Source organism: Anopheles bellator, chromosome X (genome assembly GCF_943735745.2).
Source record: "Anopheles bellator chromosome X, idAnoBellAS_SP24_06.2, whole genome shotgun sequence".
Taxonomy (NCBI): domain Eukaryota; kingdom Metazoa; phylum Arthropoda; class Insecta; order Diptera; family Culicidae; genus Anopheles; species Anopheles bellator.
The window spans coordinates 7,843,459-7,856,481 of record NC_071287.1 but is presented as its reverse complement, the minus strand read 5'-3'; the positions used below and the strand labels follow the sequence as shown (position 1 = coordinate 7,856,481).

Genomic DNA, 13,023 nt, shown 5'->3' with positions numbered 1-13,023 from the left:
TATGAAACTATTCGAATTTTATGTTGTATGCTGGGTGCAGTGTAACGTATTTTTATCGTTTTCTCAGGCAAACTGTCGCAGAACTTCACATTTCTTTCGGTTGCGGTCGGTCAATGAAACACAAGTCGCACTGGTGATAAAATAGCTTTCTTTTGTAACTTCAAGTAAGGCAAATAGGAAACAAATCACGGGTGTAACTAGATACGCATGGAAATGGATGGGTCGGATCAATCGTTCAATCATTCGTTCAGGAAAAGCCAATAGTTGGTCACATGGATGAGCGCTCGGATGCGTGGCTCGCTACATCAGCAAGCTGAGAGACTGAGACGCATCGGCAATGTAAATATTCTAAGGGAAATGGCACAAATGGGCTTGGGCATCGAATTCGCAACGAATCGTATGTGAGCTTACCAATCTTGGGTACTGAAGTAACGAAACAGGTCGTGTGACCGTTTGTCGAATGGGATACAACGGCAAGGTTCAACAAGGCGCATTCTTGCGCGCGTTTGCTTTCCCCTGTTTGCTACGGAACGGGGAAAAATGGAAACAAAAATGTTGCGTGAAGCATAGAGTTGACGGGGGAGATTTCCCAAATTATTTCAGTGCCCCAAAGTGTGACCAATGGTAGACGTACGTATGTCGTGTAACACACATCTGTTTAAAATATCGAACCAAACTCGCAGCCCGAAAGACCCTGGTAAGAACTAATTGACGTAATCGAAGTAGTTCTCCTCGCCAGTAAAACGGTTCTGACTAGATTTGCGTTTTTTTATGTGAGTTAGCTCAAAACGGATAAGACAAGGAATGAGGAAATCCTAGATACCCTACGTATGTACAGTGATACGCTACATGATTAGTCGGCTGCTCTGGCCGCCCTGCGGTGGTGGTGTGATAGAGATGTCGATGTGAGTCTTAAGTGAGTCGTATCTAGTGCTATCGTCTACAGTTGGAATATTTAACTCGGGAGTGAACGGTTAGAGACCATTAAGAAGGAGAATCGGGTGAAAAAACCACAAACATACACACAGACACACACACACACACGCGCGTGCGCATGCACTCACAAGTATACACACGCAATGTATTCGCATTCAGTTGGGAATTCCGGTTCAGTCCTGGGAAAAAAGAGAAACCACCAGTGGAAAAGCCCTCGGGCGCACGATTGGGAATGCACGAGCGACCTAGCGACCGACCGGCTCCAAGGCTTCACTGGATGTCGTCGCCCGGGATGTTTGGCATGTCGTCGGTGGCTGCCGGGAGGACCGTGCCGTGCGGAACTATTGCCACGATCTGGTGAACGGTGCCGGTGGCATCGGCAATCGGAAGGCAGGCGGCCGAGGACGGTTCGAGCAGCGGCGTCAACAGAACGGTTGACGGTGGCTGCGGCTGGGCACGACGTCAGGTCATGATGTTGTTGCCAAAGTAGCTCAGGTTGAACTCATCGAACAGTATGTCGTCCTCCTGCGTCGTGGCCGACGGGATGCTGATGCCGAGCTCGGCGGGATCGAGTGCGACCGAGCGCAGTCCGCACTCCTGCACAATCTCTTCCTTGGGAACCGGATTCAGGTAGTCGGCGATGTTGTACTCTACAGGGTGGGTGGGTGTCAGCCAGTGTGTCAGCGTCGAGCCGGCCGGCCAACGTGGCCGCTTAACTTACCCGAGTCGAGCATCTCGTACGTCTGGATGGCTTGCGTCGGCCGGACGATCTGGATTTCCGTGCCCCGCCGCAGACCATTGAGCGTGTCCTCGTCCATCTGCTTGATCTCTTCAGCCGTCGCCGTAATCTCGAACTGCGCGTTACTGATGATGTCCGCGTACAGCGTCTGGGTCTGATGGTACGTAGCAGTAATAGGTTGCTGTTGCTGATGCTGCTGTTGCTGGGGCGCCTGCTGCTGGTGATGGTGCTGCTGATGGTGTGGCAATGTATGGTGACTGGTGTGTTGCTCGGAGGAGGCTGCATTCATCCGGCTACATTCGAGTGTCTGCGAAGGGCGATTTTTGAGAAAAACACGGTTCAGTACCATTTTTAACGAGTAACTGACAATCGGCTTGTTCTGGTCACAGTGAGCTTACAAAGTTCTGCACCTGTCCAACCGGGGAAGCGACCATCGGTGACTTCGGGGCGTACTGTGCCAGGCTGGCCGTCGCCGCCGCCACCTCGTCGTCGGTCATCGAATCGACCGTACCCGTGGTGCCGCGGGTGCGCGCATTCGCCTCCATTTTGAAGAACCATTCGAAGCGTTGCTTTTTCTGCGAAAAATGTGTCGATCGATCAGTCGTGTCGGCCAAACATCAGCACCACTTCATACTCACGTGCTCCCACGCCAGGAAGTTGTCCTCCGAGTTGCGGCTCGAGATTGTCCATAGGTGACCGGAACCGTGCGAGGACTTGCGGCCCTTCCGGAAGTGCGGATTGATCGACAGGTTGTGGCGGACTGAGTTCTTCCAGCGGTCGTCATGGGACTTGTAGTACGGAAAGTGATCGCTAGGTGCGAAAAGGTAAAAAGGGGAGCATAAGGGAATAGTTACAGGCCACGAGAGGTCGTAAAACTACAGTCTAGGAAGATCCGTAGTGCCGTGAATTGACAAACCCTGCACGGGTCCTGTCCGTTTAGCCCAATTTCTTCAGGAGAGAACACTATTGATTGACTGTTCACTCCTCTTGTGTAGACCATCTACTCCCTCATTGAACCCTGATTTGATCACTGATTGAGGACATGGACAAGCACCGCAAGCAGCACCGAGCCTAGCAGAAGGCCACCGAGATGAACGTCGCCGTGAGTTTATTTTCGCCCAAAGGAAAGCTCTGGGCTAACGAAACCGTTCGCCTGCCCAGCTAGCTGTCACTCGTTCGCACTGTGGACCCCTTCCGGGTTATATGACCCGGCTGTGCGCTCCTCAAACCACAGCCCACGAGAAAGGGAAAGAAAGAAAGAAGGACGAAGGGAAGGGAGAGAATGAGGCCTCTTTCTCTCGGCCCCCCCCAAACTCGGGGGCTACTGGGGGCTTCTTTTCTTTTCGACACAGTCCATAGGCAGACAACGGCAGGTAGGCAAGGATGCCCACGAGGAATGGGGAGCAATAACACAAAAATATGAAGCCAAACTTTGGGATGAGCTGTCGAGGCGGGGGGGAGCGAATGTCTTTTCCATCGGCGTTCGCGTTGCGTCTTCCGACATCACCGACCCGGCAGGGTGGGCACCAGGACCTGCTCGGACCCAGGACCTCTGTCGGTTTGTTGTCACGGCCCGGTGTGGTATGGGTGCGGATAGAGAGATAAAATCGAAGCAGAACTCTGTCTTACCCTGTCCTGTGCCGAACTTTTGTGCGGAAATGTAAAACGACGGAACGACGGAATTGACACGGTTCGGTACGACCGGAACACCTTCGCGCCGTACTGTCCTTCAAACGCCGCGGTCCTGACGTTAGACGACATCGACCGGGTGTCTTCGCCGTAAAATTTTCCATTTTTGGCGTCTTTGGTCGAGTGTAGAGATCTGGAAGTCTAGACGGTCCAGAGAGGAATCTCGATCTCGAAGGCTTCGACCGGAGTAAACCCGGAACATCTCCAGCTAGTGTGAGCCTGATATACCTGATACCTTCGGAAGCGATCGGTTTGCGGAACAACAAAGAGCTGGTTCTGGTGCATGCAACTTGTCGACGGAGTAGCTGGGGGTCGACCTTGATGGTACCAGCCAGCTGCCAGTTGTTAAGTTCCAGTTCCAGGTCCCAAACCCAGGCCTCCCTTCTGGGCGGACAAATCCGGTTCCGATGCGAGGCTACACATCATTACTGCCTCTGAAGTGTCTCTGTGTGAGGGTCTGCTACCGTGCAGAGGCCCCATTTCCGCACGCCAGATAGATGAGCTCGTAGCACGGAACTCCCATACTCGTACCACGAAGGAAGGAGTTCCTCAGAGAGAGGTCTCCTCCGCCATCAATCCTGACGGCAGCCGTAGTGGAGCGGTCCCTGCTGCGTGCGGGGCATTCGTTTCGGGCGATGCCTGATCTACCTTCGGTAATTTTTTGTGACAGTCCATAAATCTGCACTCTCGCCCCGTATCGTGACAAAGCGGGGGTACCAGCCTACCTACTGCGTCTACGTAGCTGTCATAAATCTCGGAATCAATCTTGCATTTTATGCAGCACTGGGGGGGTGGTAGTTGAGTATATAGAAGAAGAAGATCCTCCGAGCACGCGGATTGCGTGCCGGGCCGGGCCGGGTTAAATACCCGCTACAAAGTATCGCATGTTGCAGACATGCGACAGAACCATGCGCGCTGAGGGTGAGCGCGGGGCTACCGAGCATGGTCGCAACGGTGAATGACAAATTTCATTGACTTGCTTGATTGACTCGAGGGACCCACCGGTGGCGGGGAGGGTGGGCTTTAAAATTGTTCCAAAAACTCCTGCGGCTGCGTCAGTGCCAGTCTGGGGTGCCACAACAGCCTGCTCTGCACGGGCGAATCTTACAGCATTAGCGTTTCGGAGGGCAGCAAGGCTATTACATAACCCATCGGTGCACCCAGAGGTCACCGAAAGGATAACGCAGAAGATAGAGGTCGACCGCTAGAGGAGCGAGCTCCTCCATCTACGCCCACTTCCCTTCCGAGACCCCCCTTATGCTGTTCGTTTACCGTTTTTCCGTTTTCCGCACCCCACTAATGGTCGTCTCCGATGTACACAAACACACTGGGCAGTAGCAGAATAAAGACAGTTTAACCCCCCCCACCCTCCACCCCCACCCGTCCCGGGGTCTGACCGTATGCTTGTCAGGAATTGTAATGTTTCGTTGCGCGCCGCTTGACGGTTTCACCTGCAATGAAAGTGGGCATTAGGCGCCCTTAGCAGGGGCTCGTGGTCGATCAACCGTAAACCATCGATTTCAATTTCAACGGATGCGCTACACACACATGCACAAGGCAGCACCCAGCAGCAGCAGCAGCAGCAGCAGCAGCAGGAGCAGACCTCAGTCGGGAGGTAAAATGGGCCACACCTATAGTACCGTGCTCCTGGAGAGGCGCACCAAGTGATCACTCACCCTGAACGGTGCCCTTAAGCAGGTGTCACGGCAGCAGCAACACAGGAGCAGTGATGCAGCACACAGGACACATTGTATCTATTCCTCCGCAGGGCTCTCTATCGCTCTCTCGCTCTCTCGCTTGATTGTCATTCACGCAGCAAACACGTGCGCGGTATCGTAACAGACAGAGTACCCCACACAGTAAACGGTCGCTAAACGCTATATCACAGTCTGCTGCACTCTGCCCGCTGCCCTTTGCTTGCCGGGCTGTAAGCGATTCGATTCGGTATTTTAATGGTATCGATTGAACCTCGAAGCCACGCACACACGCTCCGGTGACAGTGGGGCACTTGCCACAAAATAAAGTCCGGGGTTTTCGTGTTCCGTCGGAAGTCGGAAAATACGGAAACAGTTCCACAGGAACAACCATCGGTGGAACCATCTGTGCATTCTGCTGCTGCTCGGTAGGCTCCCATAGGATAGGCAGGATAATTTATTTCCGCCCTCAATCGGCCACCCACCGGCGACATGAATAAACATTAACTTTTATGGACTGTGCGCCGAAGATATTCGGCCCGACTCTTGGACACGAGGCGCCCACGCCCACCTGTGCGCGGCGCTTCCTTCCGCTCCGTGCGCTTTACGCGGGACGAACACGTTTCCTATTGCTTCATCGCCGGCCTGGGCCTTTGCAGGTGGGTATCGTTGGAATTACTATCGCGCGATAGCACGTCGTCTTTGCGTGTGTCATCTAGACGAGCAGTCCTTCATGCAGCAGTAAAATAGGGGAAGAAAAACCCTCCCATTCACCGCAGGGCGCAGAGTTCGTAAAACTCCAGCGATAGTACGATTAATGTCGGTCCGATGTCTACCGGCGACAGAATGCGCGATGTCCCATCGATGGTGGCGGGTGTGATCGGTGGTCGGTGGTCGGTGGTCGGACCCAAATTGGCGCGTGAGGTCTACGGGGTAATCTAAAACGGGTACATATAGTGCTGGTGGAATAGGGTCGGCGGCTGGAGAGCCTTCCTTTTCGCCTTCCATCGCGGTGCAATTTTTGACTGTTGGTAGATGGTGGTTCAGAGCGGATCTTCTGTGTCCGAAGTACCAGGTCAACATATGTTCACCTAGCCAGTAATGAGATGATGAGTGAGTTGAACTGTAGGCATCATCCAAAGATGCCCACAGTTCAACCCACATTGCGATGTTGGGGGCCAGGGGTCGTGGAGAACTTGGTGAACCTGGACAGTTGGACTTACATGGCATGCCATGGCTTCTGTAAGTGCTACAAAATGTCAGCTATCCTAGAGCTACCGAAAGCCCCCGTTTGTAACGCTAGATAGGTTTCAAGGTTCCAGCTCCAGGGGTAGGAAAAGAAACGAAATCAAAATTGATGCGCACATCGACTCGACGATGTCCCCCCATCTAGCGCCCTTTTCTGCTGTTTCGGGGTAGGCTAGCGGGTTCACCCCTCCTACTGGGAACAGGGGGTCAATGGTGTACAACGGGGGGGTAGTTCGCTGAACGCTATATCCAAGAGGGTTCGCACCACGACCTGCCCGTGTTTGGGCGCCTGCCCGCTGCGGGGATGAAAAATAAAATGGATGCAGCACTGAGGGTGGCCAGCACTAGCACTAGCCTGCCCGTTCTCTCTGTCGTCCCGTCGTCGTCATCGCACTCGCGCCCGCGGTATTTCGGGAACTGCTGCGCGGTTGCGGTTGCGCTTCTACGGGCGTTGTTATGCTTTGTACCGCGCGACCCCCGAGGCATGCGCACTTTGATCCGCGCTCCGCATCCTTATGTCACCATCGCACACTGGACTGGGGCGCATTACTGGACCCTATTCTCACCCTATATCCTTTCGGTTGGGGTTGCGGTTTGGGTTTTGGAGGGTTTGTCCAACGAACGCAGGAGCCGGACTGACCAATCGTGTCGTCCGGTTTGTGGTCAGCGAGCGAGGTGGGCTGGATGTGTGCACGTCTGGTCGTAGTGGCCATTTTGTTTCCGCTTTCGCTTGCGCCAGGAAGCAGTTGGCTGTTTGCCCGGGGCTTACACTTCACCGCACACTGTTCGGCCTGCCTGAAGGTCCGGCCGGACCGCCGTCGGACGGACCTCGCGCCCATCCAACGGACGGATGAACGCGTTGCACAAGACTGGCACCGGAGGCGTGCACATTTACACTCCGGACTGTGTGTGGTGTGTGGCTAACACAACCGGGCTCGGGCTCGGTATTGCTCAGGCGTACTGTTTATTGTTTGTAAATATTCTTGTTTGAAAGCCGCGCGCCTCCCCCAACAGAGCCGGCGGCAGTTCCGGTGTGTGTTGTTGTGGTTCCCCGGTCAAATAACCCCGGGCCAGAACCAACAACCAGGACCCTCTCGCCAGTCAGCGCCGCCTCACCCAATCCGGCCCGCGGATAAACAATGCACTAGCGGTACTACTGGAACTGGGGTACTACTTACGAGATCCACTGGTAAATGGCGGCCACGGTCAGATCGCCCTGCTCCTCCAGTGCGTACTCGATCAGCTCCGTGTAGGTGAAGGGCGGTTTCTTCGGACTGCAGATGCCCCGAGAACGAGAGTATCCGCGCGTGTGAGAAATTCGGCGGGCAACGGATGTCCGACAGTACTTACGATTTGCCACTGCTACTCTCGATCGTGACGTTCTCGCCCACGTTCAGATCACCGTCCTCGATGGCCAAGGCTACGGCGTCACCGATCGGGACGCTACCGACGCCACTGGCGGCACCGGCAGTCCCGGATCCGTCCGTCGGGTTAGCCGGGTCACAGGCTGTTGCCGCCGTGGCCACCGTCGTGCCCGCCGTGGTGCTCGCTTTCGGTTTCTGCTTGCGATTGGAGCGGGGCGACAGGTTCGGGATATCGTCCAGCTTGAAGCTTAGCAGCCACGACAAGTTCTTGCAGTCTTCTGGGGTGTCCGGTGTTTGCGATGCTGTCGGGCCGCGAAAATGAAAAACACACGGTCATATATCGGAGCTACCCAACCTTCCAATTAGCACCCAATGGGTCAACGGGGTATAAACACCACCGTTCGACGGCGTTCAGCCCGGGGACCCTCCGCCGGTGAAAGGGGTCCGAAAATTTCACACTTCACTGGACGCAGTGGACGTGTGCCTGGTCCATGGTCCGTGAAGTCCTGACACGCACGGAACCTGAAGGCACCCCTACGGGATACGGGAATTGATCGCCATAAAGCGCGTATCGCCTGTTGGCACTCAATTTTCATTGATCGTACCCGGCGGTAATTTCCGGCGGAGGGTCTACTCGGGGAGCACCGTTGACGGCACGGCACCATTAAACGATCATCGCGTGGGTGTCGTTCCCTCCTATAGGTCTATCGGGACATCTGGAGGTGGAGATTGTGGAGTAGAGCTAGTGGACCGTAACGTTTACTACTTACCGAGCTGCTCGGGAGTCTTCATGCCGGAGGTATGGGTTTGTCTCAGACCACCGGTAGTTGGTGGTGTCGACGGGGACCCATCGCCGGTCCAAACGTGGCTCTGATTGTTGCCGCCATATGGGGCCCGGTTCCCGTACTGCTGCTGCTGCTGCTGCTGCGACTGATTGGCCGAGTGTTGATTGTTGTGCTGGTGTTGGTGGTGCTGTTGCTGCTGTTGATGATGATGATGATGATGATGATGATGCTGTTGCTGCTGCTGGTGATGGGTGATGACTGCATGGGATGACTGCTGCTGGCTCGAGACGGACAGGCACGCAGATACCGCTGGTAACGGAGGTGGCAGTAGAGGTGGAGGTTGGGGCGACGTGGACACCTGAGGTTGCTGTTGAGGTTGATGGTGGTGCGAGTGGTGTGGTGCATGGAGCGACAACTGCTGTTGGTGGTGCACCTGATGCTGCTGCTGCTGCTGTTGGTGATGATGGTGGTGCTGGTGAGCCGAGAGCTGTGGTAGATGGTGGTGGAGGTGTTCGTGGTGATTTTGTTGTTGTGGTTGCTGCTGTAGTTGCTGCTGGTGATGCTGGTGGTGCTGGTGGTCGCTGCTGATGATGGAGTACCGATGGTGCAGGTCGGCCGGGGGTGCGGTCGGTCCCTTGCGGTCCAGGTCGAGCAGCTCGGCGGTGCTGGTCCAGGTGGACGAGCTGATGTCGGTGAGGACGATCTTGTTGGACTGGTGCCCCTGGACGTCACTGATGATGGCGGCCGGTACGCTCGAGATCATCTGCTCACCGAGAGGCTCGATCGATCCGGCCCCACTAACCGGACCGCTGGCGTCCTGCACATCGTAGATGTAGGTCGCCAGATGGTCCTGATGGTGGTGCTGGTGGTGCTGGTGGTTATCCTCTTGATCCGGGTGCTCCTGCTGCTGGTGCCCATTTTCCAGTGTGGCTGCCGCGCTATTGTTGTTACTGTCGTTGGCACTGAGCACGTAGAACTGGCCGATCCCGGACACCCCGAATGCTTGCCCGAAAGCCGGAAACTCGTGCAGCTCCACACCCTGATTGTGCAGGCTGCTGGACGTGGTCGATAAGGTCAATTCTTTGCGCGCTTTCGCCACCAGCATGCTGGGGCCGTCAGTGTTGGTGGCTGAGTACGGCGCCACCGACACCGACACTGGGTAGCTGACCGAGTCTGGATCGTCGCCTGCGACCGGGAGCTTCCGCTTGAGGGTGCTCCGTCCACCTGGACTGGGGCTGCTGGGGCCAGCCGGCTGATGGCCTATGGAATCGATTGATGGTACACCATAATGCTGCTGCTGTTGCTGCTGCTGGTCAACGGTGCTGAGTGGAGCGAGCAGCGGAGGTACGGTCACCGAGGGCCCACTACAGTTCGACACCACGTACAGTGGGCTAGTACGATGCATCCTTCCTGGCTCACGCGTAGTCCGAGCTACTAGACAATCAGACACACACTTACTCAAACGTTGGGTTCTTTGGGACGCGGACCGTGGCGCAGCATTGGTTGGAGCTGGAACCCACTGCTACACAGTCCACTGGACACGTGGACAACTAGTAGAATTATTCGAGAACCCTTCTTGGAACCCTTCTTGGAAATCTTGCTCAATGCAGTTTCGGAAGCGGGCTTACTCTGATCGGAACAAGGGCGGGCATTCGCTGCTACTTAATTCGCTGCTACTTAATTCGCTGCTTCTTCGCGACACGTACGACACTTTTCAAGATGGCCGACGACGACCCCGGGGTGACCGACAGGCGTAACGCGTGCCGTCCACAAAAAAAAAATGAACCAGAACGAACAGGGTTTTATCACTTTAGAACGGCACTGTAGAAGGCCCGTGGGCAGAAAAACGGCCTCCGGTTGGTTGACTCAAGAAAACCTTGGAGAGAGTCCTTGGAGCATATGCTCTATGGCCTGGTCGTCGAAGAACGTCCTCCAGGCCCTCCGCGATTCGCGGTGTAAGACGCAATTCGTCGGAGCAACAGAGCAGCGGAGACGGTCCGAGGGCTTACCGAGGAGCACCACAGCGACACCGAACGGCTACGCCTACAGGTTACTTGGCCGGCGCTGCGGATGTCGTCGGCGAGCGCGGAGACATTGTAAGGTCCTTCCCGCCGCTGTGTCGACCGGTCGAACTGCAATCCGCGCACACAGGATCCGCCCAGGGACGCCGGGTGTAGTCCGTTCCCTTCGTAGAGCCGAAGGATACTGTGGAAGGCAAGCACGTTTGGCCCACGGTGAAGCTGGAGGTCCGTCTCCGACCCACCACCTCTCCGGGGGTGTCCTATTTGCGCCTAGTTGGTAAGCCCTGGGCTCCTGGCGTCGCTTCGCTGCACAGCCAGCTGTCCCTCTCACTCACTCACTCACTCACTCGCTCGCTCGCTCGCAGGCTATATGAGGTGTTTTGTTTTTATTATTTTCAGACATCCTTGCAACAACCCCGGGGTCCAGGCCTGTCAACTCCACCACCCCTCCCCTCGACCCACGGGCCTGGGTGCCTAGTGAACCGTGACGGTGCGCTTCGTAGCGTGGTGGATCGATAATCGGTTCTGGTGCTGAACCGTGCTCAGGACCCTCTGCACCTGAGCTCGCCACCACACCACAGTGCCTGTTTGTCTTCACCTGTTTCACCAGCACACGGCGGTTAGGTACGCATTGACGAGCATGATGGAGATTGTGGACGACGGCGCGAATTGGTACAGCACTTTGCGTCCCTACTAATCGGTGACATTTGCATTTCCAGCAGCCGGGACAGCGATTGATATTCGAATGTGCGTTGCGTTGTGTGTCGCAGACCGTTCGGCGATAAAGTAATGTGTTGTGTTGTGTCTAAACTGTTGTTTGCCTTTTTTGTTTGGGCTTCTTTCGAACGAGTTTCCGGTATACGATCCCTGAACCAAGTATGGACCTACGTCTCGGCCAACATGGAACGTTGTGTGTACTTTTTCTATTTTTTTCTGTTTAGGCCGTGCTACGCGAAGCAGTGTTAGGTGCAATGGAAGTCACAGCCAAGGTTCCACGCAGATTAGTTGCCCCACGGTGTCCAATGGTCGTGCTCCTGCAACTTAGCGTACAGCCGTTGGCCCGGGCTGTTGGTGCTCTGGAGTTGCAGCGCTCCGTACAGCTGGTAGTCGTCGGTCAGTTCCCCTAGCTCGACGCCACATTGCAACAGTAGGTCCAGCTGCTCCAGGCTACGAGGCGTCGGCCGGATTTGGTCGAAGTTGCCAATGAACGCGACACCGATTGAGTCGCGATTGTGGCCGCGCAAATGGGCTCCGACACGGTGCCACCCGATCCCCTCGTAGATGGTTGCCGGCCCGACCAGGAAGCTATCAGAAAGCGAGAGGTTAGTGGAGAGCATCCACGGTCCACTCCGCTAAGCGGCCGGTACCTACTTATAGCCGATGTCGCTCCAACCATTCTGCATCTGATGGGCCGTCTGAAAGCCGCGGATCTGCTCCTTGCAGGCGGCGACGGTCGGGCATCGCTCGCCGGTCGTGTGGTGCACGATGACCTTTGCGACCGGTTTCAGCTGATAGGTGACATTCTTCGAGCGAGCCGCTCCCCATCCGGCCCGCTTGACGATGTGCGGACACGCGGTGGACGATTCCGTCGGCTCAGTCATCACTTCTGCACCATGCACTGCTGCTGCTAAAAAGTAGAACCTCTTGTAGTGCTATTGCCGGCGGAAGCTTTCCTCACAATACTTACCTGCAACGATACACACGATCAATGCGAGCCACAGGGTCCGCCCCCAGTGTTGCCGGCAATTCATCGCTCACGGATCTATACCGGGAAACAGACGGACGGATGCTCCGGATGTGCTGCCCGCTGGTGTTTTGACAATCTTCGCAATTCTCGACCACTTGCTCGGCTCGCTCGGCTTATCGCAATGCGACTGAATGCGATCGTACTCGGTACCAAACTGGACTCTGTGTCTGTTTGACTCAAACTATAGAACACACGCGGCGTTGATTGGGATTTTTCTCTGTCCGGTGATCAGATGTATGTTTTGGTGTGTGTTTTGCCAGCCATTGGTCGTCGGTACCGCAGTGTACGTGCAGTGTAAATAAAGGAAAAGGCAAATCTCGGCAGGAATCCCCTCGATCGAAACCGGGTGCTCGATTGCTGTTTGTTTTCGAACGCACTTTGTCAATGCAGGATCGGTTTTAGTCTCTCTCATTCTCACTCTCTCGGTGACTTCCTCTTCCTCTTTCAATCGACGCGTGCACAAGATCATTCTCCCGGTTTTGATTCTTGATTACCTTTTAGGTTAGGTTATCTATCTGACCGGGCAGAGCCGTATTGTCACAAACTGATGTTGATGTCAGGGTTCGCCGAACCTCGCACGACGACACATGCCGTTCGCCAACATTCAGTATTCGATAGAGAGTGATTTACGGTGGTGTATTAGTCGAAAAATAGTTGAAAGTTGCTGAATGTCAATTCAAATATGTCAACAAGTTTGTTTTGCCATACGCCATTCTGTGCTCGCTGGGTGACGCTTCTAGGTTTTCCGTGTTTTAGATGTGTTTCGATGCTTAGTTCGCACTGTGATTTTCTGTGATACA

The 13,023-nt window shown here is 55.2% G+C and overlaps 2 protein-coding genes across 4 annotated transcripts; both read right to left on the bottom strand.

Moving 5' to 3' along the window:
- Nucleotides 1–1,398: 1,398 nt before the first annotated feature.
- On the bottom strand, nucleotides 1,399–9,860 carry LOC131213445 (uncharacterized). The gene is made up of 8 exons (XM_058207485.1): nucleotides 8,715–9,860; nucleotides 8,441–8,600; nucleotides 7,657–7,972; nucleotides 7,485–7,580; nucleotides 2,314–2,485; nucleotides 2,086–2,250; nucleotides 1,658–1,982; nucleotides 1,399–1,586 (listed from the first exon to the last, which is right to left on the bottom strand). Exons 1-8 carry the CDS (start codon nucleotides 9,858–9,860, stop codon nucleotides 1,399–1,401), a joined length of 2,568 nt encoding a protein of 855 aa, XP_058063468.1.
- Nucleotides 9,861–10,882: 1,022 nt separating this feature from the next.
- On the bottom strand, nucleotides 10,883–12,362 carry LOC131213546 (peptidoglycan recognition protein-like). 3 transcript variants are annotated; one of them, XM_058207605.1, is made up of 3 exons: nucleotides 12,164–12,362; nucleotides 11,848–12,103; nucleotides 10,883–11,781 (listed from the first exon to the last, which is right to left on the bottom strand). In XM_058207605.1, exons 1-3 carry the CDS (start codon nucleotides 12,225–12,227, stop codon nucleotides 11,478–11,480), a joined length of 624 nt encoding a protein of 207 aa, XP_058063588.1. In that variant the 5' UTR covers nucleotides 12,228–12,362; the 3' UTR covers nucleotides 10,883–11,477. The 3 variants fall into 3 exon arrangements, with proteins under 3 accessions (XP_058063588.1, XP_058063589.1, XP_058063590.1); XM_058207606.1 differs by having other exon boundaries at nucleotides 11,848–12,100; XM_058207607.1 differs by having other exon boundaries at nucleotides 11,848–12,097.
- Nucleotides 12,363–13,023: the final 661 nt, after the last annotated feature.